Source organism: Anas acuta, chromosome 25 (assembly GCF_963932015.1).
Source record: "Anas acuta chromosome 25, bAnaAcu1.1, whole genome shotgun sequence".
Classification (NCBI taxonomy): domain Eukaryota; kingdom Metazoa; phylum Chordata; class Aves; order Anseriformes; family Anatidae; genus Anas; species Anas acuta.
This window is the reverse complement of record NC_089003.1, coordinates 1852442-1874787: the sequence shown is the minus strand read 5'-3', so window position 1 is coordinate 1874787 and position 22346 is coordinate 1852442. Positions and strand designations below refer to the sequence as shown.

At 63.5% G+C, this 22346-nt stretch overlaps 2 protein-coding genes and 2 non-coding genes across 5 annotated transcripts; 2 read left to right on the top strand and 2 right to left on the bottom strand.

The window, feature by feature from the left end:
* Window positions 1-2099: 2099 nt before the first annotated feature.
* On the bottom strand, window positions 2100-6180 carry LOC137844446 (dickkopf-related protein 3-like). 2 transcript variants are annotated; one of them, XM_068660862.1, is made up of 5 exons: window positions 5652-6180; window positions 4780-4942; window positions 3623-3800; window positions 3187-3382; window positions 2100-2289 (listed from the first exon to the last, which is right to left on the bottom strand). In XM_068660862.1, exons 2-5 carry the CDS (start codon window positions 4930-4932, stop codon window positions 2235-2237), a joined length of 582 nt encoding a protein of 193 aa, XP_068516963.1. In that variant the 5' UTR covers window positions 4933-4942; window positions 5652-6180; the 3' UTR covers window positions 2100-2234. The 2 variants fall into 2 exon arrangements, with proteins under 2 accessions (XP_068516963.1, XP_068516964.1); XM_068660863.1 differs by lacking the exon at window positions 5652-6180 and having other exon boundaries at window positions 4780-5186.
* On the bottom strand, window positions 4254-4344 carry TRNAI-UAU (transfer RNA isoleucine (anticodon UAU)). The gene is given in 2 exon segments: window positions 4254-4289; window positions 4307-4344. It is a non-coding gene; the product is annotated as a tRNA-Ile (tRNA).
* A 636-nt stretch (window positions 6181-6816) lies between the features above and the next one.
* Window positions 6817-6888, top strand: TRNAC-GCA (transfer RNA cysteine (anticodon GCA)). Its single transcript has one exon. It is a non-coding gene; the product is annotated as a tRNA-Cys (tRNA).
* A 1837-nt stretch (window positions 6889-8725) lies between these two features.
* PLXDC1 (plexin domain containing 1) lies at window positions 8726-22332 on the top strand. The gene is made up of 14 exons (XM_068660817.1): window positions 8726-8915; window positions 10017-10165; window positions 11801-11944; window positions 12314-12383; window positions 12483-12605; window positions 12879-12997; window positions 13183-13282; window positions 13602-13697; window positions 14602-14683; window positions 16669-16729; window positions 17555-17690; window positions 19339-19374; window positions 19513-19673; window positions 20526-22332. Exons 1-14 carry the CDS (start codon window positions 8861-8863, stop codon window positions 20643-20645), a joined length of 1452 nt encoding a protein of 483 aa, XP_068516918.1. The 5' UTR covers window positions 8726-8860; the 3' UTR covers window positions 20646-22332.
* The last annotated feature ends 14 nt before the right edge of the window (window positions 22333-22346 follow it).

Below are 22346 nucleotides of genomic sequence, written 5' to 3'. Positions count from 1 at the left end.
ATTGCGCGCGGTTAACCTGCCCCCCCCCTTACTAACTGTGCCCCCCCCGTGCCCCCCCCTCCCCTGCACGGTGTGCTCGCTTCTCCTCCCACCCAGGGCCCGTTCCTGGTGCACGGGGAGCCTCCGGGCCAGGGGGAGCGCGGTAGCCCCCCCGGGGGGGGCTCCGTCCCAACGCCCCCGCCCCCAGAAGCTGCCCCCCCCGGGCACCCCCCCGGCGATTCCTGCATGGAGGTGGAGACCGACCCCGGCGAGGAAGAAGAGGAGGAGGAAGAGGAGGAGGAGGAGGAAGAAGAGGATGAAGATTTACGCGGGGGGGGCCCCCAAATCCCCCCCCACCCCACGCCCGGCCACCGGCCCCCCCGGGTGTTACGGGGCCAAGCCAAGGGCCGGGAACCCCTGGGGCTGGAGCAGGGCGAGGGGGGGGGCTGGGGGCACCACGTTTACACCCGTTAGGGCGAGGGGGGGGCCAAAATGGGGATAGGGCCCCCCCCCACCCCAAAAGTGCCACCTTTGGGGTGAGGAGAGCCCCCCCCCGTCCCCCCCAGGTTGCCTTTGGGGGCCCTGAGCCCCCCCACCCTGGGGGCTCCCCCCCATTATCCTGGGGGCTCCCCCCTTTTCCTGGGGGGGGGCCCCCTTTCCTGGCCCCCCCCCCCAGCCACCTTTGGGTATGGGGGGGGGGGAAACCCTGCTGCAGCCCCCCCCCCCCAGCATCTCACGGTGCCTACAGGGAGAGCAAGTGACCAAAGGGGACCCCAGGGGGGTGTGAAAATTCCCCCCCCCGCCAGCCTTTACCCTGCTGGTGCCCCCCCCCCCCCTCGGGTGCCCCCTGCTGCTCCATGGTGCTCTTTGCCCCCCCCCACAGCTGAGGGGGGGGGGGGGGGGGCTGCCTGCTGCCCCCCCCCCCCAGCCGGAGGGGTGCATGCGTGTGTGGGGGTGTTTTTTTTTTGGGGGGGGGGGGCAACACCCCAGGCTGTTGCCCCCCCCCCCCTTGGGTGCTGCCTGCCTGGGGGGGGGGGAGCACGGTTTGCATGCGTTTGCAGTGTGGGGGGGGGGCTCCGAATGGGGTTGGGGTGGGGGGGGCATTTTTTTTTTTTGGGGGGGGGCTAACCCGTTGCTAACAGCTGCCCCAGCCCAGCAGGTCCCTATGGGGGGGGGGTCCACAGCGCCCCCCCCCTTCCCCACACACACCCCTTCTCCCCCCCCCCCATTCTGTGCCACCCCCCCGCCGTGTGCTCTCCCCCCCCCCCCCCCAGCCGTGTCCGTCTGTCCGTGAGCCTGTCCGTCCGTCTGTCCCCCCCCCCTGCCCCCCCCCCTGCCCCCCCCCCAGCACCCCAGGGTGGTGCCCACACTGGGGGGGGGGCTGGGAGGGGGAGGGAGCCCCCCCATCCCCATGCCTCAATGAGGGGGGGGGGGGGCACCCCACACCCACCCCTCACCGTGGGACTGGGCTCACCCTATTTTTGGGTCAGCCCCCCCCCCCCAAAAAAAAAAAAACTGACCCCCCCCAATTTGGGGTGATGCTGCGGGGGGGGGGGGGGGCTCCTGGGGTCGCTGCCTTACCCAGACCACCAGCCTTGCCGGGGGGGGGGGGCTCCCAGCCCTGCCGCTGCCAAGCCGCGTGCCTCAGTTTCCCCCCCCCCCCCCTTTAATTAATTTTTTATTTTTTTCCGGGGGGGGGGGGCACACACTCGGTGTCACTGCCTGCCCAAGTGCTTTGAGACCCCCTCGCCCCCACGGGGGGGCCAGGCAATTGCCCCCTCCCCCCCCCCCCCAGCGGGCAGAGGGTCGTCCCATATTTATGTCGCCCCCCCCCCCAAAAAAAAAAAAATATTTAAAGACCGGACAAAACGTATTTTATTTATTTATTCTCCTTTTTTGTTTTTTTTTTGGGGGGGGGGCACTCGCCCCCGCTCGCTTGGTTCTTTGTAATAAAGAGTTCGGTGACCGAACGCGGCCGTGCCTGCTGGGGGGGGGGGGGCACAAATTGGGGGGGGGGGGCACATGGGCTGGGGGGGGGTACAGAGCTTGGGGGGGGGGTAACAAAGCTGGGGGGGGGCATAAAGCTGGGACGGAGCAGGGCGCAGCCCCGCGGGGACCCCAAATTTTGCCATATGGGGGGGTCGGGGCGGGTCGGGGGGGGGCCGGGACCTGCCCAGCTGCCTTGGGGGGGGGTCGGAGGTCGTGGGGGGGGGGCTCTGTGGGGTATTTACAGGGGGCAGCCCGGGGGTGGGGGCTCAGGGTCGCCGGCAGCGCCACTCGCTCTTCTCCGGCCAGTGCTCCAGCGCCTTCCTGCGGGGGGGGGACACACAGGGGGGGTCAGGGCATGGGGGGACATCGGGGGGGCAGGGGGGGGAAATTGGAGCATGGGGGGGACATTGGGGCATGGGGGGACATCGGGGGCATATAGGGGACAGGGAGGCCACAGGGGGGACATTGGGGCATGGGGGGGGACATTTGGGCATGGGGGGACATCAGGGGCACGGGGGGGACACCAGGGCATGGGGGGACATTGGGGATACGGGAGGGGCATTGGGAGCACGAGGGGACATTGGGACATGGGGGGACACCAGGGCATGGGGGGACATCGGGGACACGGGGGGGATATTGGGGCACAGGGGGACATTGGGGTGCAGGGGGGGCATCGGGGCATGGGGGACATTGGGGCATGGGGGGGATATTGGGGCACAGGGGGGCATTAGGGCATGGGGAGGACATCGGGGGCGTATGGGGGGACATTGAGGGCACATGGGGGGACATAGGGGCACAGGGGGGGCATGAGGGCATGGGGGGGACATTGGGGGTGCATGGGGTCATCGGGGTATGGGGGGACATTGGGACACGGGGGGGGCATCGGGGGGACATCGGGGCATGGGAGGGACACCAAGGCATGGGGGGACATTAGGGCACAGGGGGGACATTGGGGGCACATCAGGGGCATGGGGGGGGACATTGAGGGCATGGGGGGGGACATTAGGGCATGGGGGGACATTGGGGGCACATCAGGGCCATGGGGGGGGACATTAGGGCATGGGGGGGACACCGGGGGCACGCGGTGACACCTTCCCCTTCCCCAACCCCCTGCAGCCACGCTGCGCCCCTGCAGGAACCCACCTCAGCACCCCTTTTTTTTCTCCCCCACCCCCCTTGTGCCCCCCCCACACCCCCCCCCCCCGTGCCCGGACTCACTCTGGGGGGGGCGCGGATGCCCTGCAGAGGAGCCCGGCCTGGCAGGGGCAGCGCTGGTTGATGCTGAAGGCCAGACCCCCGGGGGGGACGTGGCAGCCCTGTCCCACCGCCGGCCGCTGCTGGCACACCCGCTCCCCGTGCCGCCGCGCGCAACACCCCCCCGGCCCGCAGTCCTCATCCCGCTGGCACCGAGCTCCTTGGGATTAGGATTAAAAAGAGGGGGGGGGGGTTAAGGGAAAAAGAGCCCCCACCCCTATTTAATAGGGCCGAGCGCACTATGGATGCGGGATGGTGGCACCCACCCCGTTGGCACCGCGGTGCCACCGTCTCCGCGTCGCCACCGTCCCCACCAGCGTCCCCAGATTTTAGGGTTGGGTCTGGGGGGGTCTGCCCCGTGTGTCCCCCCCCCCCCATAATCCCACCCCCCCCTGCTCACCCTCCTGCCCATGGGGCACGGGCTGCTGGCACTTCCCGAACATGCAGAGCAGGCCCTGGGCGCAGTGGGGGTCCCGGCGGCAGTACTGCCCCGCGGGGCGCGTGGGGAGGCACAGCCCAAAATGCTCATCGCAGAAGTGACCCTGGGCGCAGGGGCTGGAGGGGCCGCACGCCGGAACCTGCATGGGGGGGGCACAGAAAAAAAGTCAAGGGGGGGTCCACGGGGGGGGGGGGGACGCCCGTCCCCAGTCGTCTCCACGGTGGTGCCACGAGGAGCTCGGGGTGGCACAGAAGTGGTGCGAGGGTTTTTTGGGGCACGGCTGTGGCGAGGCCATAGTGGGGGTTTGGGGGGTAAAGGGGTGCTCGGGTAGGAGGGGGGGCTTCAGGGATTTTAGGGCAGAGCTGGGGGCTCTGCTTTTAGGGCTGGATTGGGATCCCCGGGGTTTTTAGGGCAGGACCGAGGTTCCTTTTGGCACACGGGGGACCCATCCCCGCAGGATGCCGGCTCCTTTATTTTCTCTCGGGAAAATAAAACCCGGCTGCGGTGAGAGGGGGCAGCAGCAGCGGGTGGGGAGGGTTGGGGGGGGGACACAGGGGATGCCCACCCCACTCCCGGAGCCCCATAAAAGTCCTGCTCCAGGTGAGGCTCGAACTCACAACCTCGGCATTGCTCCGCGTACTGCCCTATAAGTACCGCGCGCTGACCGATTGCGCCACTGGAGCGCCCGCTGCCGCCCGCGCCCCCTCCCGGCTCCCAGCCCTACGGGACCCCCCCACCCCTCCCCAACCCCCCCACCTCCTCCTGCACCCCCTGCACCCCCCGGCTGCACCCCCTGCGCCCACCCTCGCCACGAAGCCTGCGCCCACCCTGGCTGCAAATTGTGCCCCCCCCCCTTTCCTCTCCAGGTGGCTGCAGAGCCGTCACCTGCCCCTGATACAAAATCTTCAACCCCCCCCCCCGCAAAACCTTCAACCCCCGCTGCAAAACCTTCACCCAACCCTTTGCAAAGCCTTCATCCCCCCCCGCTGCAAAGTCTTCACCCCCCCCTGCTCCAAACTTCTGCCCTGCTGCAAAACCTCCAGCCCTGCTGCAGCTGCCTGTCCCCCTGTCCCCCTGTGTGTCCCCCCCCCCCAGAACCCCCCCGGCTGGGGACTCACCTCCTCCAGGTTGTCCCCAGGCCCCGCTCTCCTGCCCAGAGCGGCTTCCTCCGGGGGGTGCCGGGGCAGGGAGTACATCCAAGCCCAGAGGTGGCCGCAGGTGACAGGCAGGAGCGTGGCACCGAGGCAGAGGAGGGCCAGGACGGGCTGCATGCTGCTGGCACTGGGGTTGGGGGGCTCGGTTCTGGGGTGCTCGGGGCTGGGGCACCCGGTATTTGTAGCCCGTGCCCTATCTGCCCCCCCCCTTCATCCCCCCCCGCTGCTAAAACTGTTTGCCCACCTAATGGGGAAGGAGGAGGCAATCAGGGGGTTAAGGGATTATCATAATTGCCAGCCTTCCCCTGGCTGGGGGGCAACAGCCCCAAAGCAAACGGCCCCCTCGGAGCAGTCTGGCCCCCCCGGCGCCTGCTCGGCTCCAGCCCCGTGCTCTGCGCTGCCCCGGAGCCCCCCCCCCTGCACTCAGCACCCAGGGGTGACGAGCTTTGCACCTTCCCTAATGGTGCTGCAAACGAGGTGTTTGCTGCCTGCCCCTTATCTCCCCCCCCCCGTGCTGAGTGGTCCCCAGACGGTGCCACCACCGCGTCCCCAGGTGTGTGTGCATGGGGGGGGGCTCAGCCAGGGCTCCCCCAGTGCTCCCCCCCCCACCCCCAGACCCCTCCAATACACTTGGCAGTGGGGAGAGCCCCCCGGGGCTTGCTCCTGGCGGCTGTCCCAACTGGGAGCTGGGGGGGTTGTTACTGGGGGCTGCTGGTGGCCGGAGGGGTGTGGGGTGCACCGGGGCCTCTCCTCCTGTGGGTTCCTCCTCGGGGCCTCCATCCCCAAACCTCTGCTGCCCCCCCCCTGCCCCCGTGCCTCAGTTTCCCCCCCTGCACAAGAGACCCTGACGGGTGTTGCAGTGACGTGGGGCAGCTTTAGGAGGGGAACCCAGCAGCTGCCGGCACCGGGGGCCACCCAAAATCCTCCCTTCGCCTTGTGCCGCTGCAGCCTGAGGGCCAGGACCCCCCCCCCCCCCCCCGTGGCCACCCCCGCAGGCGTTTGCGCAGGAGCTTAGGGAGCAAATATTAAATATTGACCCGGCCTCCCCGGGGACAATCCTGGCTGCTTCCCCATCCGCCTCCCGCTGGGCGCTCTCCCCGGCGCCGTCTCTGCTTAATCCCTGCAGCCACTCGGCACCCCCTGGCCCTGGTGGCTTGGTGGGGGGGGGGGCAGAGGGGAGATTCGGGGCTCCCCCAGCCCCCAGCAGCTTGCACAGCCCGGGTTTGGCTTTGCCTCAACTCAGGGGTTTGGCTCCTTCGCACTCCTGCCTCTGCTGGCTCCGTGTGGCCCCGAAAGCCGCGGCCACAGGGGAGTGGGGCATGGACCCCCCCTGGTAACCCCCAAGTCCTATGTGGGGGTCCTGCAGGGGTGTGTAGGGGAGACAGTGCGTGTGCAGGGGTGTAAATGTGTGCAGTGTGAGCAATGTGTGCAGTGTGAGCAGTGTGTGCAGTGCAAGCACTGTGTGCAGTGTGAGCGGAGTGTGCAGCATGAGCAGTGTGAGCAGCGTCTGCAGTGAGCAGTGCATGCAGTGTGAGCAGCATGTGCAGCGTGTGTAGTATATGCAGTGTGAGCAGTGTATGCAGGTGTGTAAATGTGTGCAGTGTGAGCAGCGTGAGCAGTGTATGCAGTATGTGCAGTGTGTGCAGGGTGTGCAGTGTGTGCAGTGTGTGCAGTGTGTGTGCAGTGTGAGCACCGTATGCAGTGTGAGCAGTGCATGCAGGTGTGTAAATGTGTGCAGTGTGAGCAGTGCGAGCAGTGTGAGCAGGGTGTGCGGTGTGTGCAATGTGTGCAGTGCATGCAGTGTGTGCAGCATGAGCAGTGTGAGCAGCGTCTGCAGTGAGCAGTGCATGCAGTGTATGCAGTGTGTGCAGGCGTGTAAATGTGTGCAGTGTTTGCAGTGCATGCAGTGCGTGCAGTGTGAGCAGCATGAGCAGTGTATGCAGAAGCTGCATGGTGCAGGCTGCAGGCACCAGAGCAGCTCGGCAGCTCACTCCCAGCAGAGGGGGTATAGCTCAGTGGTAGAGCATTTGACTGCAGATCAAGAGGTCCCCGGTTCAAATCCGGGTGCCCCCTTGTTTTGGGGGGGTTCCCCCCCTTTTTGCACCCCCTTTATTTGCTCCCCAGCCCCGAGGGGACGTGGCACTGCGCCACCGCCACCTTCCTGGTGCCGCGTCCCCGTTACGGAGCACTTCCCTGTCTCGTTTAGGGACAGATCCAGGTTTATTGGTGCTGAGCACCTTCCCCCCCCCACGGGCACCCAGCTGTGCCCCCCCCCGGGACCGGGCATCGCCCCCTCTTTCCCCTCCCAGGCAGCCGCAGGGCCCCAAAGCTCCGCTGCGCCCCCGGGGCTGGGAGAGGGGCTGGGGGGGTCGGGGTCACCTCGGGGACCTCAGCGTGGGGAGAGCACCCAGCACCTGCCCCGGCACCCCAGGGTGCCCCCATCCCACTCGCCCCCCTCTTTTGGGGCCGAGCCAACCAAGGGGTATCCACCGCCGAGCCCCCAGCTGCTGCCCAAATCACGGCACCGCCACCACGTCCCGAGCACCTCGGGTGGCTCCGGGGGGCTGCGGTGCCGGTGACACCCCCGGCCCCGCTCCCCCAACCCGGTTCCTCTTGGGGAACCCCCAAACCCCCCAGAAATCGGTTTTTCTGCAAAAAAAACCCAAAGGTTTGGGAAGCAAACCCAGCCCAGCGCTCCAAGGGCGCACTCCGGGCGCTTTGCACCGTGGCCAACGGGGTCAGGTCCCAGCTGGGGGGGGGGAGCGGGGGGTCGAGGGCTGAGGGTGGTGGTGGGGGGACACCTGCGCCCCCCCCCCCAACAGCAGCTGCGCTCGCTGCGCTCGTTGTCCTCTTGCTGCTTGTCACTAGATGGCAGCTGGACGCGTGCCGGGCCGTGCGCGCCCCACGCGCAGCTTTTGGGGGGCCGTGGACCCCCCCCTGGGGCTGGGAGAGGTTGGGGAGGGGGCGAGAAGATGAGCAAGGGGGGGGGGGGACTCAGCACCAGGCCTCTGCCCCCGGGCTGCCTGCAGTGGGGACGGGGTGGTGACACTCGTGGGCTCGGTGCCACCCTGCAGGGCTGGTGTCCCCCCCTCACAGACCCCGGAGAAAAACCGGGACGGGCGGCGTCTGCTTGGCTGATTATTTAATTGGGGGGGGGGGAGGAAGCCGTGCCTGGTGCCACCCATCACCCACGTCCGTCTGTGCCATAACAGTGGGGCTGGGGGCGCAGGGCTGTGCCCCGAGACCACTCTGTGTGCGCATGGTGTGGGGTGCACGTGTGGTTTGGGGTGCATGGTTTGGGGTGCAGGAACAGTTTGGGGTGTGCACATGGTGTGGGGTGTGTGCATAGTTTTGGGGGTGCACACACGGTTTGGGGTGCACACACGGTGTGGGGTGCGTGGTTTGGGGTGTGCACGCAATTTGGGGTGCAGGAACAGTTTGGGGCGTGCACATGGTTTGGGGTGCATGGCTTGGGGTGCACCCACAGTTTGGGGTGCACACACGGTTTGGGTTGCACGTATGGTTTGGGGTGCACGGTTTGGGGTGTGTACATGGTTTGGGGTGTGCGCATAGTTTGGGGTGCACGTATGGTTTGGGGTGCACACTTTGGGGTGCACGCACGGTTTGGGGTGCGTTGTTGGGGGCGCGCACATGTTTTGGGGCGCGCACACGCTTTGGGGTGCTCGCTCGGGGTGCAGGCTCTGTGCGCCCCCTGTATGTTTTGGGGTGCGGGGGGGCAGCCCCTCTCCCCTCCCGCCCGCGATGCTCCCCCCGACCCCCCGACGGCTGCGGGAGCCCCGGGCGGGGCAGTGGCTCCGGACCCCCCCCCGGGGCACCCCCGGCTCCATCCCCAGGGGCCGGGCGCTGCCTCCGGCCCCCTGCCCACCCCCAGCCCCACCCCCGGCTCCACCCCCGGCCCCTGCCCGGGCTCCGGTTCCCGGCTCCGGCTCCGGTGGCGGCGGCTCGGGGTTGGGGGGGGGGGGCGGGACACGGGAACCGGCGACCCATGGCGGGGCGCTGAGCCCCCAGCACAGCCGGGGCCGCGATGCGCTGGGGGGGCCTCATCCTGCTCTGCTTGCTGCCGGGCCCGCGGGGCGCAGGTAGGAGCCGGACGCGGGGGGGGGACGAGCACCGTGTGGATGGGGGGGGGTCGGGGCTGAGCTCCGTGCCCGGGGTCCCGCGTGGCCGTGGGTAGCAGGGAGGGGGTCGCTGCGCCCCGGTGGCGCAGCCCCCTGCCTGCCGCGGGGGGGTCCACGCGTGTCCGTCCTCGCCCCCCACCCTCCGTGCCCGTGGTGCCCCCACCCCGGCGCCTTGCTGGAGCCGTGGGGCTCTCCCCCCCCAAATCATGGGGAAGGGGCTGGTGAGCGCGCCCCCGACCCCCGGAGCCCCCCTCCCTGCTGGGTCCGCCCTGCGCCCCCCTGCCTCAGTTTCCCCACCCGGAGGGGCTGGGGACGGGCGCTGCGCGATGGCTCGGGGGGGGGCACCGAGAGCTTGTTTAGGCAGCAAGGAGCCCCCGGCAGCCCTGAGCTCCCCCCCAGGGCAGCAGCTCCTGGCCCCACGGGTGGATTTGGTCCCCCACGGGTGATTCTGGCCCCCCACGGGTGGATTTGCCCCCCCCACGCGTCCCGGCTCTGTCCCTGCCGTGTGTCCCCACGCCGTGGGCGAGCGCGTGCCGCCGGCGCTGCCCACGCTGTGCCGAGCTGCCAGGAAACCTCGTGAGCCTCCAGAGCTGGTCCCAAACAGCTTCCTCATCCCCCCCCCCCCCACCGTGTTCTATCCTTGGCAGCCTCCCGGGGCAGGGATTTGGGGAAGGGGCTGCAGGGGTGGGCACCTGGAGCCCCCAGGGCAGCGGGGAGCTGGGGACCCGTGGCCGGCTCAGCCCCCCCTGCTTGGACAAGGACAGTGCCCTGTCCCTGCTGTCCCCAGGGCTTGGTGCCCCCTCCTCGTGCACAGTGCAGGGGGCAGCTCTGGAGGTGTTTTGCCTCTTTTTGCCCCCCCCCCCGGCCTTGTCCTCTCCTGCCCGTGCCCCCCTGTCCCCGTCTCCGCGCCCTGTGGTGCCCCTTCCCTGCGCCCCCATCCCCGTGCTGCTCATGGGACCCCCGGGCTCGTGACCCCGAGCAGCGGCTGCCCTGCTGGGGGACAGGGCTGCTGCCAGCCTGACCCCACGCTGACACCCTCCTTGTGCCCCCCTCCCTTCCCAGGACGCCCCCCCGGGAGCCCCGCGGCGGGCGAAGGGCGGCTCGGAGCTGGGGAGCCCTCGGCGGGGCTGGAGGGGACCCAAATCAGCCAGGACCTGGTGGGGCGCAGCCTGGCCATCGACACGCTGCCGGCCAACGAGACGCGGATCGTGGTGAGTTGGGGGCCCGATGCTGCCCCCCCAAACCCCCCCTTGAAGCAGGATCCAGCGCCGAGGCAGGATCCGGCCCCTCCACCACTGCCCCGAGCTATTTCCAGGCTGGGCAGGGAGCTGGCGGAGATGCTGGCCCTGATTTAACGCATGGGGCTGGATCCTGGCAGCACATGGGGGGGGTAATTACAGCCTGCTGGGGGAGGCGGCCGTGCCTTGGGGGGGCTGCTCCCAGCCCTGCCAGGTCCCCGGGGGCACCCAAGGGCCAGCCCTGGGCTGGGCAGTTTGGGGACGCTCGGCTCGCCGTGGTGCCACGTTGCAGCGGGGGGGCTGCTGGGGGCGAGGGGCTGCACAGGGCTGGGGGGGGGAGACGTGGGGGCCCCCAGGCTCGGAGCGGGATGCTTTCCGTGGGGTGAGGACCCCGCTCTGGTGACCTGTGGATTCGGTGGGATTAGTTAATGGAGGAGGTGGTGGAGGAGGGAAATGGAGCCGCTGGCAAAGGGACCCCCGGAGAGCTCCAGGGGGGGCACCACAAACCCCAGCAGGAGTGGGGAGAGAGGGGGGGGCAGCGGAGGAGGTGGAAAGAGAGCGAGGAAGGGACCCGAGGGGCTGCAGGGAGGAGAGAAGCGATGGGCGAGGGGGGCACAGGGCGAGGGGGGCGCAGGGAGCGCGGCTGCGGGGCTGGGGGGCCCCGGCCTGGCTCCAGCTCCCTCCCGACCTCGCTCGTTGACCAGGGCTGGGGCCGGAGAGGGGCCAGGAGCCAGGAACATCCCCGATGTGGAAGCATTTTTAAAATCCCAGCCCGAGCAGCCCGACCACAGCACGGCACCGAAGGGCGCCGGGAAGCCGCAGGGAGGGCGCGGCCGCGCTTGTGGGTGCCGGTGAGGGGAAGGCAGCGATTTTTTGGGGCTTGGCGCTGTCAGGGGGCGAGCAGCCCCCACCCCAAGAGCAGGGCCGTGTGCCAGGCCAGGGACACTGCTCCGCTGCCAGTCCCTGCCTCTCTCCGTGCCCTTTTGGAGAGCCTCTGGCCCCCAAAATGCTTCGGGTTCAGGGCGCCGGAGCCGTGCGGCGCTGCGCTGCCCCTTGTTTGTGTCCCCAAACCTCTCCGGGTCCCGTAAGCAAAGCGAGGTGACAACAGGCGAGGACATCCCAGTGAGTCAGCGATGAGCTCAGGGGCTCGGCAGCCAGCTCCTCCGCGCTCCCCTCCTGGCTCCTTTCCCCCCCCCTCTCTGGTTTATTGGGAACACATTGGGCAGGCGCGGGGGTGGCGAGGCTCGGCACGGGGGTTTTGGGGCTGGACACCCAGCACCCGGCTGTCTCCGTGTCCTGGGGTCCCCGGAGCCTTCGCACGGGGCCGTGTGCTGGGATGAGGCGGTGCCGGCACAGCTCCTCCGTGCCTCAGTTTCCCAGCGGTGCCAAAGGGGCCCCCCAGGGTCCTTTTGGGGGAGAGACGGGGGCTAAAATTTTGGCTTGATGTAAGGGACGAGCTGGGGAAGCTCCCCCTGGAACCAGGACCTGTGGGAGGGAGAGGAGGGCAGCAACTCTCCCTGACTTCATCTGGGGCAGAGAAACTGCAGGAAAATGAGGATGCTTCCCCAAACCCTGTCCATCCCCTGTCCCCCCCCCACCCCACTGCAGGAGGACAACCACAGCTACTACGTGTCCCGCACCTACGGCCCGGGGGACGCGCGCCTGCGGGGGCTCTGGGTCAACATGGCAGCGGCCAACAGGAGCCACGTGAAGATCCACGGGATCCTCTCCAACACGCACCGGCAAGCCTCGGTGAGCCCCACAGGTCCCGGGCTGTCCCCGGGGTCCCCTCTCCCAGCAGGGATTTCCCCCCGGGGGTGGGGGGCAGCTCACCCCACAGGGAGGTGGCAGCAGCTCCTCCGCTTCTCCTGGTGGAGAGCAAAGCATGGGAGGTGTTTGGGCTTCCCCAGAGCCCTGGGGGGGCAGAAGGGGACAGGGGACGAGCCGTGGGTGCTGGGTACCCGCTCCCATCCCGCTCCCATCCCTCCGTGCACCGGCCCCGGGCGCTTGCTCCGAGGCAGGGCAGAGCTGGCACCGATGGGCACGGAGCCTTCCCGGTGCCTGCACCCCGAGGTTTTCCACCACCTTACTGCTGTTCTCACCCCCCCTTTTCCTCCCCAGAGGATCGTCCTCTCCTTCGACTTCCCCTTCTACGGCCACCTCCTGCGGCAGGTGACGATCGCCACGGGAGGTGAGCCGGGGGGGGGCTCGGTGTCCCCATGGGCTGGGCGCAGCCCCCGTGCGAGCCACGGCCTCGCGATTCAATTCCCTCTCCTCTTCCTCCCCCCAGGGTTTATCTTCATGGGGGACGTCATCCACCGCATGCTCACGGCCACGCAGTACGTGGCGCCCCTCATGGCCAACTTCAACCCCAGCTACTCCCGCAACTCCACCGTCCAGTACCTGGACAACGGTGAGCGCTCACCCCGCCACCAAACGGGGCAAAACGCAGCTCTCCAACCCCAAAAAAAAAAGGGATGGAGATGGGTGGGGAAGGGGGATGGAGCGGCACGGGGGATGTTTGGTACCTGGGGGTGTGCCTGGTGGGTTTGGGTAGGGGTGGTTGGGGCAGGGCGAGGTGCTGGGGATGGGGGATGAGGGGTTGGGGACACGATGGTAAAGGGGTTTGTAGGGGCGCACGGGGTGGGGAGAGGCAAGAGGGTGAGCTGCTCTGCTCTGCCCCCAGGGACGGTGTTCGTGGTGCAGTGGGACAAGGTGTACCTGCAGGGCAAGGAGGACATGGGCAGCTTCACCTTCCAGGCTGCCCTGCACAGCACCGGGAGGATCGTTTTTGGGTACAAGGAGGTGAGAGGCAGGGGGGGCACGGCTCTGGGGGCAGCTGCAGGGCCCCGTGGGGATCCCACAGGTCTGGGAACCATCGGTTCACCGAGCCTGGATGTTCCCAAAGCCACCAAGGTGCTGGGGGGCTCCGTGGAGAGGCCCCATCCTGGAGCAGGGCCGGGCTCCATCGCGCCCTCTCCCCCCTGCAGATCCCGGTGCCGGTCCTACAGATCAGTGCCACGCAGCACCCCGTGAAAGCCGGGCTGTCCGACGCCTTCATGATCCTCAACCCATCTCCCGAGGTGCCCGGTGAGTCTCGGGGGTGCACGACAGGGGCAGGCGGCTGTTGGTGGACACTTCTCGGGGTGCTAGGGGTCCCCGGGGGTCCCTGGCACTGTGGCCAAGGCACCCTGAGCCCAGGAGGGACCCCTCTGGCTCCCGGGAGAGGGGGGAAAGAGGAGGAAGGGGGCAAGGAGTGAGGGAGAGGCTGGTGGGTGTCACGGCTGAGCAATGCGCCCCTTTGGGGCGATGCAGGGCTGCAGCTCCTCCACTTGGGCATTTTTTGGGCAGGGAGAGGGGGCCGTGGGGCTGTGCCCAGCCTCGTGCCCAGCCTCCTGCTGCCTTTCAGAGTCCCGCCGCCGGACCATCTACGAGTACCACCGCGTGGAGCTGGACACCAGCAGGATCACCAGCATGTCGGCCGTGGAGTTCACCCCGCTGCCCAGTAAGCCGGGGGGGGTAAAGGGGGGGGAACCCTCCTTGTTTTCCCACCTCAAGGGCATCCCATCCCGCTGGCACCGTCCCGGCATCTCCATCCAGTGCTGGTCCTGAGCACGTGGCTGCGGTCGTGCTGCTTGCAGGAGGCGGCAGGGCTGGAGGATGCACTGCAAAAGTGCTCCTTGCAGAAAAAAAAAGAGCAAAAAATCCAAAGGAGATCAGGGAGCAGCGGTGGCTCCTTCCACCTGCCCGGCCGCTGACGTCCCTGCTCTCTGCCCCGCGTGCTGCGGGCACTTCTGCTGGACGCTGCTTCCCCTCCAGCCTGGCCACCAGGCAGTTTCCACGCCCCCACAGTCAATATTTCGGTGAGATCTGCTGAGCATCCCGCTAAGCAGACCCATTTTTAGCGTTTGAAAGGCGAGGATCCACGAGGGAAAGTCGTCATGCGGTCTGTAAATACGGAGCGGGGAGTAAATCCGTCAGGAGGACACCGAGGCTGCGCGCTCAGACAGCCCCCCCCAGGGTATTTTATGGCAGCTTGAACAGCAGGCAGGGCTCCCGCAGAGCAGATCATAAATAAGCATTCTGCACATTTATTTTTGTTTCCTTAAGGCTCGCTATTTCGCTCCCCCTGGCAGCCAGGGCAGATGAGAGCAATGTCTCCAGAGGAGCCACGGTGTTAGCAGAGCTGGCCTCAAGGGTTTTTTTTTTATGGGAGGGTGTTAATTTTTCACCTTATCGAGGTCAGAAGGGAGGCAGGGGCAAGGATCCCTGTGGGAAAGGGGCGCTGCTGCCTTTTGGGATGGGACCCACTGGTTTTCTGCCTCCGAGGCTTGCTCTCCAAAAACCAAGCGCCCTGGGCAGGTGCCGCCCGGCGCTTTGCTGCTTCACCTCCCCTCTCTCCTCTGCAGCTTGTCTCCAGCATCAGAGCTGTGAAATGTGCGTCACCTCGGAGCTGACCTTCAACTGCAGCTGGTGCCACGTCCTGCAGAGGTAGCGTGGACGAGTCCCTGCCCTGCCCACCTCTCCTCTCGCCGATGCTTGGTGTAGCTGGGGGAGCGAGCGTCACTCCGGGGCTCACCTCCTGCCATGCCTCTATTGCTGCTGCTGGCTTTTTTTTAATTTTTTTTTAAGTGTTTTTCTTTTTTATTATTATTATTAGAGCGCTGCTCTCGCTGTCTCACAGCCAGCCTGATCTCGGGTTGCAGGCAGCTCGGGGGTGACGCTTCCTGGGGCGGGGGGTCCTGGTCCCAGCGCTTCGGTGCCGAAGCCGAACAAGTTGGGGCGAGAAATAAGGCCGAGGCTTTTGTCCAGGAGATGTGAGATGGGGAAAACCGGCCCTGGGTCAGGCTGGGGCGTGCAAGGAAAGCAGGGGATCACAGGCATCGAGGACGGGGATGCTGGCTGTACTGGGAACACTGGCTGTACTGGGAACACTGGCTGTACTGGGAACACTGGCTGTACTGGGGGATGCCGGTGTGCCGCAGTCCCAGCGCTGCAGCCATCCTGTACCCTGCTCTCCTTCAGCTCCAGCAGGAGGGCGTTTAATGAGGTTTTGCAGCCCCGGTTATGTAGAGCTGGCAGCAGGGGAGGGGACCCAGTAACACACATCCTCATCTCGCCCCAGGCTGCGCTCGCTGGTGATTCCTGCAAGGCACCGGGCAGGGATGGGGGGGGACAGGGACGGTTTGCAGGCATCACAGAGGTGACCCCATCACTCAGCACAGGCTGGAGCATCCCCGAAGCCAGGGGACGATGGTTTTTCAGTGCCATTTGCCCCACTGGTGGAGGAAGCTGTGCCCTCACCTCTGAGGGATGCGTGAAACCAGAGGTGGCTCCAGTCACGAACCCACGCCCGGGATGCCCCCCGGGTCTGGGTCTGCTTTGGGCTGAAACCCCAGCATTCGAGCACTTTGTCGCTCTGCATGTTTCATCCTGACAGCGTTACCAAGCCTGATCTCCCCAAACCCAAGCTGTTCTCGCTTGCATTTGCTCTCCTCACCTCCGGCGTGGTGACTCCTCGCTGCTTTGCCCCTCGCGTGCTGCGGCCGGAGGCGCACGGCGGCGGCTCGGACCCCAAGAGCTTGGGTTACAAACGGAAAGCTCGGATGGCGACAGCTTACGTGTGCTGGAAACTGCGAGCTAGAGCAAGTCTGCTCCTATCGGCTTGGCTCCCAACCGGGCTGCTTTCACAGAGCCAACGCGATCTTTCCAGGGAAGCTGGGAGGGTGGCTTCTAGGGTTTGGACTCGCAGCCTGAGCCCAGCTCGGTGTTTTAACCCCCCGCCGTCCTTTCAGCTCTCTCCAGTTTGTATTTTTTGCTCGTGCCGAGCCCCCAGTTGTCACAGGAGCCACAAAAGCGCTCAGCGACTCGGCAGGACCTGAAGCTCTTTGTGGCTTCTCCTCTTTTCTTGCTTGGTAGTTGGGAAAATTGCTGCTTGTAGGGGCCGAGCCCGCGTTTCGTGTTTTGGGAGTCCCCAGAGGCTTTCCAAAGGTCAGCGTGCTGCTTCAGTTCCTCTGTTTCTGTAGCTGGTGTTTTCCCAGTGTCCGTTATAATTTCGTTAATGTGCTTTTCCTGTGCAGATGTTGTCAAGAAAAAAATAAAATAAAATAAAATCACGGAGAGCTTGACCTTGCCCTGGCACAGAGTACAGGGAATGGAAACTCAAACTCAGCCTATATATTTTTTTTCCTATTCCCCCGCTTCTCTGTTTTCCTTGGAGAAGGAGCGCTGACCATTTTCCACCTCTGTTCAGAGGAACATTTGGGTCCTTCCAGCACAGCTGGATTGGAAACCCTGTGCCTTCGGGGATCCGTGCGTGTCTCATCTTTCCCCTCCTCTCCTGGTTGCCCTGTACCCGCACGCGGTGCCCCTCGGGGAGGCGTTTGGGGTTCCTGGGCAGCTCAGGGGCCCTCAGCACCCTGCTTGTTGCTGCCTGTGGGGTCTCTGCCCCACGTTAACCCCGTTTCTTGCCGCAGGTGCTCCAGTGGGTTCGACCGACACCGCGAGGAGTGGCTGTCCTATGGCTGTGGCCAGCAGGTAAGGCTCTCAGCTCCACTTGTCCCATCCTGGATGGGGCATCCCGATAGAGTCATAGACGTTCCCGTTCCAGCAGGGCATCAATGGGGATGTCTCCTCCCTACCCATTGGGGTATCAGTAGGGACGTCTCCTCCCTGGGGCAGCTAAAAGGTGTCCCAGTCACACCAGTACCACTCCTCGCCTTGCTGGTCGGTGCTGGGTGCTCGGAGACCCCCCCCAGGATAACGCCTGGTGCAGGCGGAGCGCTCCGGGATCGTTTTTCTTCACCTTCTGCAGTGGGACTCTTGCTCCCTCTGAAGCGTGAAGAAATTAATCCTTGGGATTTATTTATTTATTTATTTATTTTTCCGTCCTTGTTAGCACAACTGCCTCCACGTTGGATGAGCTCCTTTCTTTGTCTCAGAGCGAGATCAGCTCGAACAAAACATCTGTTTCTGCTTTGGGGCTTTGTTGTTTTGGTTTTCTTTTTTTTTTTTCTTTTTTTTTTTTTTCTCCCTGCTGAAAACTCATCTTTGTTCCCTGTTTACCGAGAGGGCTGAGCGAGGGAAAAGGAGGTCAGCGGCCCGATCCCCGTGTCCTGGGGTGCGAGGAGGTCAGACCGTGGGACCTTGCCATTGCCACCCCCTAACTCAGCGCTCCCCAAACTCTTCCTCCTGCTCTCCAGCCCCTTCCCCTCCAGTTCTGGCACCCCACACCACGTCCCCTTGTCCCACACCGGTATCCAAAACCCAACCAGCCTTAGGGCTGGGGAGCCCAGACCTTACCGCTGGTACCCTCATGCGGGAGGATTTCTAGGGCCACCAGGCACTCCGTTTCCCTTTCAGTCTGATGAGAAGAGCTGCGAGGATTTGGCAGAGGACGACCACTACTCGGCCCCCCCCAGCAGCTCGCTCTCGCCGCCGGGGGAGGACGTGGCCACCTCCACCTCCTCGCTCTTCGTTGACGGCCTCACGACGGAAGGTACGGGGTGAACCCCTATGGCACGGACACCCCATCCCCGGGTTCCTCCATCCTCGTAGAGCCAGGCTACATCCACCCAAATCCCCTAAGGAGGCGTTTGTCCGAGCAAGGGGGGGGACAGAGGTGCAGAGGTGGGTGCTGGCGGCAGTGGGATGGGGAAGGAGCAGCCCAGGAGGCGAGACCCCGATGGGGAAATGGATGGAGCAGCCCCCACGCAGCGTTACGGGTGCGCCACTGTCTTTTTGTGCTCCGGCAAGGTCTGAGGAGGCGACAGACCAAAGCGTGAGCCCCTGGTGGTTGGGGTCCCAGCACCATAAGGGAGGTTAATGCTGCATACGGGGGGGGCTGGCTCACGTTTTTGATGTGCTCGGTTCTCGCTCAGGGCTGGTGGAGCTGCCAGCCTGGCAGTGGCACAGCAGTGATGTCTGATTGCCCCCTGCTCACGTCCCGGCATAGGAAGGCTCCAAATAAAGCCCCCGTCCTCCCCCCCCCCGGGACACCCCTGTTCTGAAGCTTGCTAATCCTATTAACGCAGGGCTCGCTCCTCGGGTCCTAGCGGCAGGTAGCGCTTCAATTTCGCTGCTTAATAGTCCCTAACGCAAACTGCTAATTAGAATAAATAGAAAGGAACATTAGTAATTGTCCTTCAGCGATGGGAAGGAGCTGGCAGGGGGAGCGGAGCGCCTGGCTGACGGGGCTGACTTTGAAAGGAGCAATTAAGGGAAGGGGGAGCGCGACACCACCGCGGAGATTATTTCCCAACTCATCGCCAATTCTTGGAAAAAGAACAAGAGGCTTTCTGTGACGTAGTCGAGCATGAAGTTAATTTGTAATCTTGGAAGGAGACAAACAGCCAGCTGCACCGGGCAGCGAACTTTTAGCTGGAGCAGCACGGCGAAGGCAGAAGCCAAGTGGAGAGGCGTGGGTCCACCCCTCGAGGCCATCCCCATGCGTGCTGGGGATGCTCGTGGCCGTGCCTCGTGGCCGTGCCTTGTGGCCACTCGTGGCCACACCGTGGCTGAGCCGAGCCCAGCAGTAACGGATCTGGCTTCGTCTGGACTCTCGAGGGCACTGCGGTGGGGAGCATCAAGACCCAAAGGCTTGCACAGCACATCCAAGCCTTGTACGAGACATCCTGGTGCTTCCAGAGAGAGATTAAAAAAAAAAAAATGGAATTAAGGAAAAAAAAAAAAAAAAGGAATTGGATTTTGGAGTCCTATGGAAGGCATCCACAGGGCAACGTCCCCATGATTTATTGGGGCTGTACTGGCAGCACATGCTGTCGTCTGAACACGAAGTCATCCCTGACTGTCCTGCCTTGCACACCAAGCGTATTTAGGCTACTAAAGACTGTTAAAGACGTATTAAGCCTGTTTTCCTCAGATGTTTGGGCTCCTGGTGCCACCTTTGTGAAGGAAGATAAACCACAAGGCGCGTGCTTACACCATGGTGCTTTTTTTTTTGGGGTGCCTTTCCCTTCCACCATACTCCGAGGCTGAAAACCGGGTAAATGTGTAATTGCTGTGTAAACGCTGTGCCAAGAGGTGTGTGCTGGCAGCATCCCTGTTACGGAGGGATAAAAAAAAGGTGGGAAGCATGGAGAATATGTCAGAAGGCTCCTAACATTTTTGCTGTTGCTTTCTTGCAGATGACACCAAGCTCAACCAGTACGCAGGGAGCGAAGGTAAGGCCCCGAGCTCCTCTTCAGCTACTCCCACTCCATTCCAGGTGGGAACAGGGCACATGGTGCCTCGCTTTTCCTCTCTGTCCTTCCTTTCCCCGAGGTCTCAGCCCAGTCCCAGACCCTGGTTTCTTTTTGCAGGGGTGGGAAGCAGCCTCCCAGCCAAGGCCGCAGGCGCCCCGGTTCACACCGGTACGATCGTGGGGATCGTCCTGGCCGTGTTGCTGATCGCAGCCATCATCCTGGCTGGGATTTACATCAACAGCCACCCCACCTCCAACGCCGCCCTGTTCTTCATCGAGGTGAGCAGAGAACCTTTCCCCAGCCCCTTTTCTCTTCCTCTGCCATCAGCACCAATGCTGCCCTTCCAGAGAAGGGCGACGAGCAGCGAGGAGAGGGGATCTGTGATAGATCTCACGTCCAGGTTTCTTCCCGTGCCCCTACAGCCAGAGCCAATCTCCCAATTTCCAGCTGATGATGCTCCAAACTTAGGCTCCCTCCCTCCCCCAGTGCTTTATTTTGCACTCTTTCATCCCCTCCCTTTCACACCTTGCCTTCTCTCCCCGTACAATGTGAGACGTTTCCACCTGCCTCCAGGAGCAGTTGTACACGGGGGGGGCTCACTTAATGGAGCTCGCGGCCTTTTGGATTGCCCAGCTGGATTTTGTTGACTAAAACTCTCGTATTTTGCTGATGGATGTCATGCCATCAGCGTAAGGCTCTAAATGGAAAAATTTAATTCTCGGGAGGATGGGGGGTGTCCAACAGCCTCCATCTGCTGCTAAAAGCTCGGTACCCGAGCCCCCGGCAGCGTTTGGTGTTTTTTTTTTCCTCGCAGCCCCCAGCTGAGGCCGGGCAGTGCTGCTGTCCCCATGCAGAGGGGATGTGTGGTCACAGAGCCACCCCCAGCCCCCTTGTTCTGGGGCTGAAGCGAGCTTTTCCTTCACATTCCCTCTTCCACCCCCTTCCCTGTTTCAACCCTACTGCTGGGTGAACTCAGCGCAACCATAACGCGCTTTTTAAAGCGCAAAATTATATTTTTCCTTCATTAACAAAAATCTGAGCTTCCACAAAGCCAGCACTATTTTGGGGCTGAGCCACCCGTTACCAGTGGCTCCTGACGGCTCCGTTTTTTTGTGTCTCTCTGCCCGCAGCGGAGGCCTCACCACTGGCCGGCCATGAAGTTCCGCACCCAGGGCCGCCACACGACGTACGCCGAGGTGGAGGCGGCCGGCCACGAGAAGGAGGGCTTCGTGGAGGCAGAGCAGTGCTGAGCGCTGCCCGGGGATGGGAGCTGCTGGGATTCCTCACAGGATGGCGGAGCCTGAAGTGGTGTCAGGATTTTGGGATCTGCCCGGCTCCGCGGCCTTTCACGTGTCGGTAGAAAACAGCGCGGCTCAATTTTTAGCTTGGCTTGGGGTTTTGTCTCCTGGTTGGGTTTTTTGCCCCCCCTGCATGGGGCTGAGCTCTCTGCTCCTCCGCCGGGACTCTGGATGTGGGCCACATCTCGGCAGAGCCCCCAGTTTTTCCCCTTTTTGCGGCCCTCCGGCTCTGCCAGCACACAGGGAGGTGAGGCTGGGACGGGCCTGGTGGCGGCTGTAGGCCTGTGGGGCTGGCTTGCCAGGGCTCACCTCTGTCCCATCCCCTCTCCCCCAGCTCCCTTTCTCCTTTGCCTTCTTTTTAGGGGCAGTTTAATTTCAATTTTGGCTTCAGGGCTGAGAAGCCTCCTGGCCTCCTCTTCAGCCCGCACCTCCCTGGTTTCCATTCCCTGCCCTCCTCTCCCGTCCCAGTAACTGCTGCTTCTTCCCCCTGTTCCAGGATTAAGGGAAACCCGATGTATTTTAAGGGCAAAAACCCCGCTGAGGATTCACCGTCAGGATGTTTTGTGAGCCACAGGCTCTGATGCACTTTCTCGCATCCAATTAGTTTCCTCAATTACTCACTACAACCTCTACCCTAAAGGACGCAGAGGGTGAAAAAAAATATCTTAGATTCCTTCAAGACACATCTTCGCTGCACAGCTGCTAGGCCAGCAGGCGTGGAGTAGGTTTTAAAGGCAGAGGATGGGGACAGAGCCCGAGCAAAAGCCCCGTTCCCCCATGGGTTACAGCCCGAGGGAAACCCTCCTTCATGGGAGCATCCCCTAAATAAAACACAACGGCCTTTCATGCCTTGATCCATTGAAAATCTGGAAAATGCCTCGTTAACATCGTAGTATTCAGAGCCTCGAGTCAGTGGATTTTTTTATTTTTATTTTTTATTGCGTCTGTGATAGGCCCTGGTCTGCATTGGTAGCGATACTGTGAGTCCAGAATCTGACCCTACCTAAGGGCTTCAGCACCAGACCTCTCAGGGTTGTTCTGCTCCTTCTGTGCAATGAAATCCAAAATTAGTCTGCAGAAATGCTTATCCCACTTCCACAGCCCCCAGCCAGAGCAGGACTGGTCCCTAAGCTGAGGACAGATGGTACGAAAAAAGGCAGAGTCCAAAGTCCAGTGTCAGGTAAAGTTTATTTTTTTTTTCACCCATCAAAAACAGGTGTTGGTTGTATGGGCTTTTTTTTTTTTTTTTTTTTTTTCCCCTCTTGATCCTGAGTTATTTATTCTGATATCATCTTTGGTGCATATTTTATCCACTGGCTGGTTCAGCTGTCACTGGTGGTGATTACTGCCAAAGGCAGGGTCTGTCTAATTAATGTCTTCCTTCTCATCTGCTGAATTTATATAGCCATTAAAGATAAATATGGATGCTTTGTGGCATTTAGACCCCAGATTATACTTTCTCATGTGTAGCCACTAGGGAGGCTTTTGCTGCATCTTATTATGGCGTAAAGGCACCAAAACGCTCTGACAGGGTAAGTCAGACTGAGCTGTGCCAAGCTGTTATGACCCAGACAGTCTCTCCTTAGATGTATTTTGAAGATAAACCTTATCCCCAAATAAAGCTTTCAACTGGAAAGTAGTTTTTTTTTTTTT

What these genes read in the sequence shown, in the direction of transcription:
- PLXDC1 (XM_068660817.1), top strand. Translation starts at nt 8,861, where the DNA reads ATGCGCTGGGGGGGCCTCATCCTGCTCTGCTTGCTGCCGGGCCCGCGG. An exon ending in GCCGGGCCCGCGGGGCGCAG is followed by an intron (nt 8,916 to 10,016) that starts GTAGGAGCCGGA and finishes CTCCCTTCCCAG; the next exon opens with GACGCCCCCCCGGGAGCCCC. An exon ending in GGAGTTCACCCCGCTGCCCA is followed by an intron (nt 13,698 to 14,601) that starts GTAAGCCGGGGG and finishes TCTCCTCTGCAG; the next exon opens with CTTGTCTCCAGCATCAGAGC.
- LOC137844446 (XM_068660862.1), bottom strand. Translation starts at nt 4,932, where the DNA reads ATGCAGCCCGTCCTGGCCCTCCTCTGCCTCGGTGCCACGCTCCTGCCT. An exon ending in CTGGGGACAACCTGGAGGAG is followed by an intron (nt 3,801 to 4,779) that starts GTGAGTCCCCAG and finishes CCCCCCATGCAG; the next exon opens with GTTCCGGCGTGCGGCCCCTC. An exon ending in GCATCCGCGCCCCCCCCAGA is followed by an intron (nt 2,290 to 3,186) that starts GTGAGTCCGGGC and finishes CCCCCCCCGCAG; the next exon opens with GAAGGCGCTGGAGCACTGGC.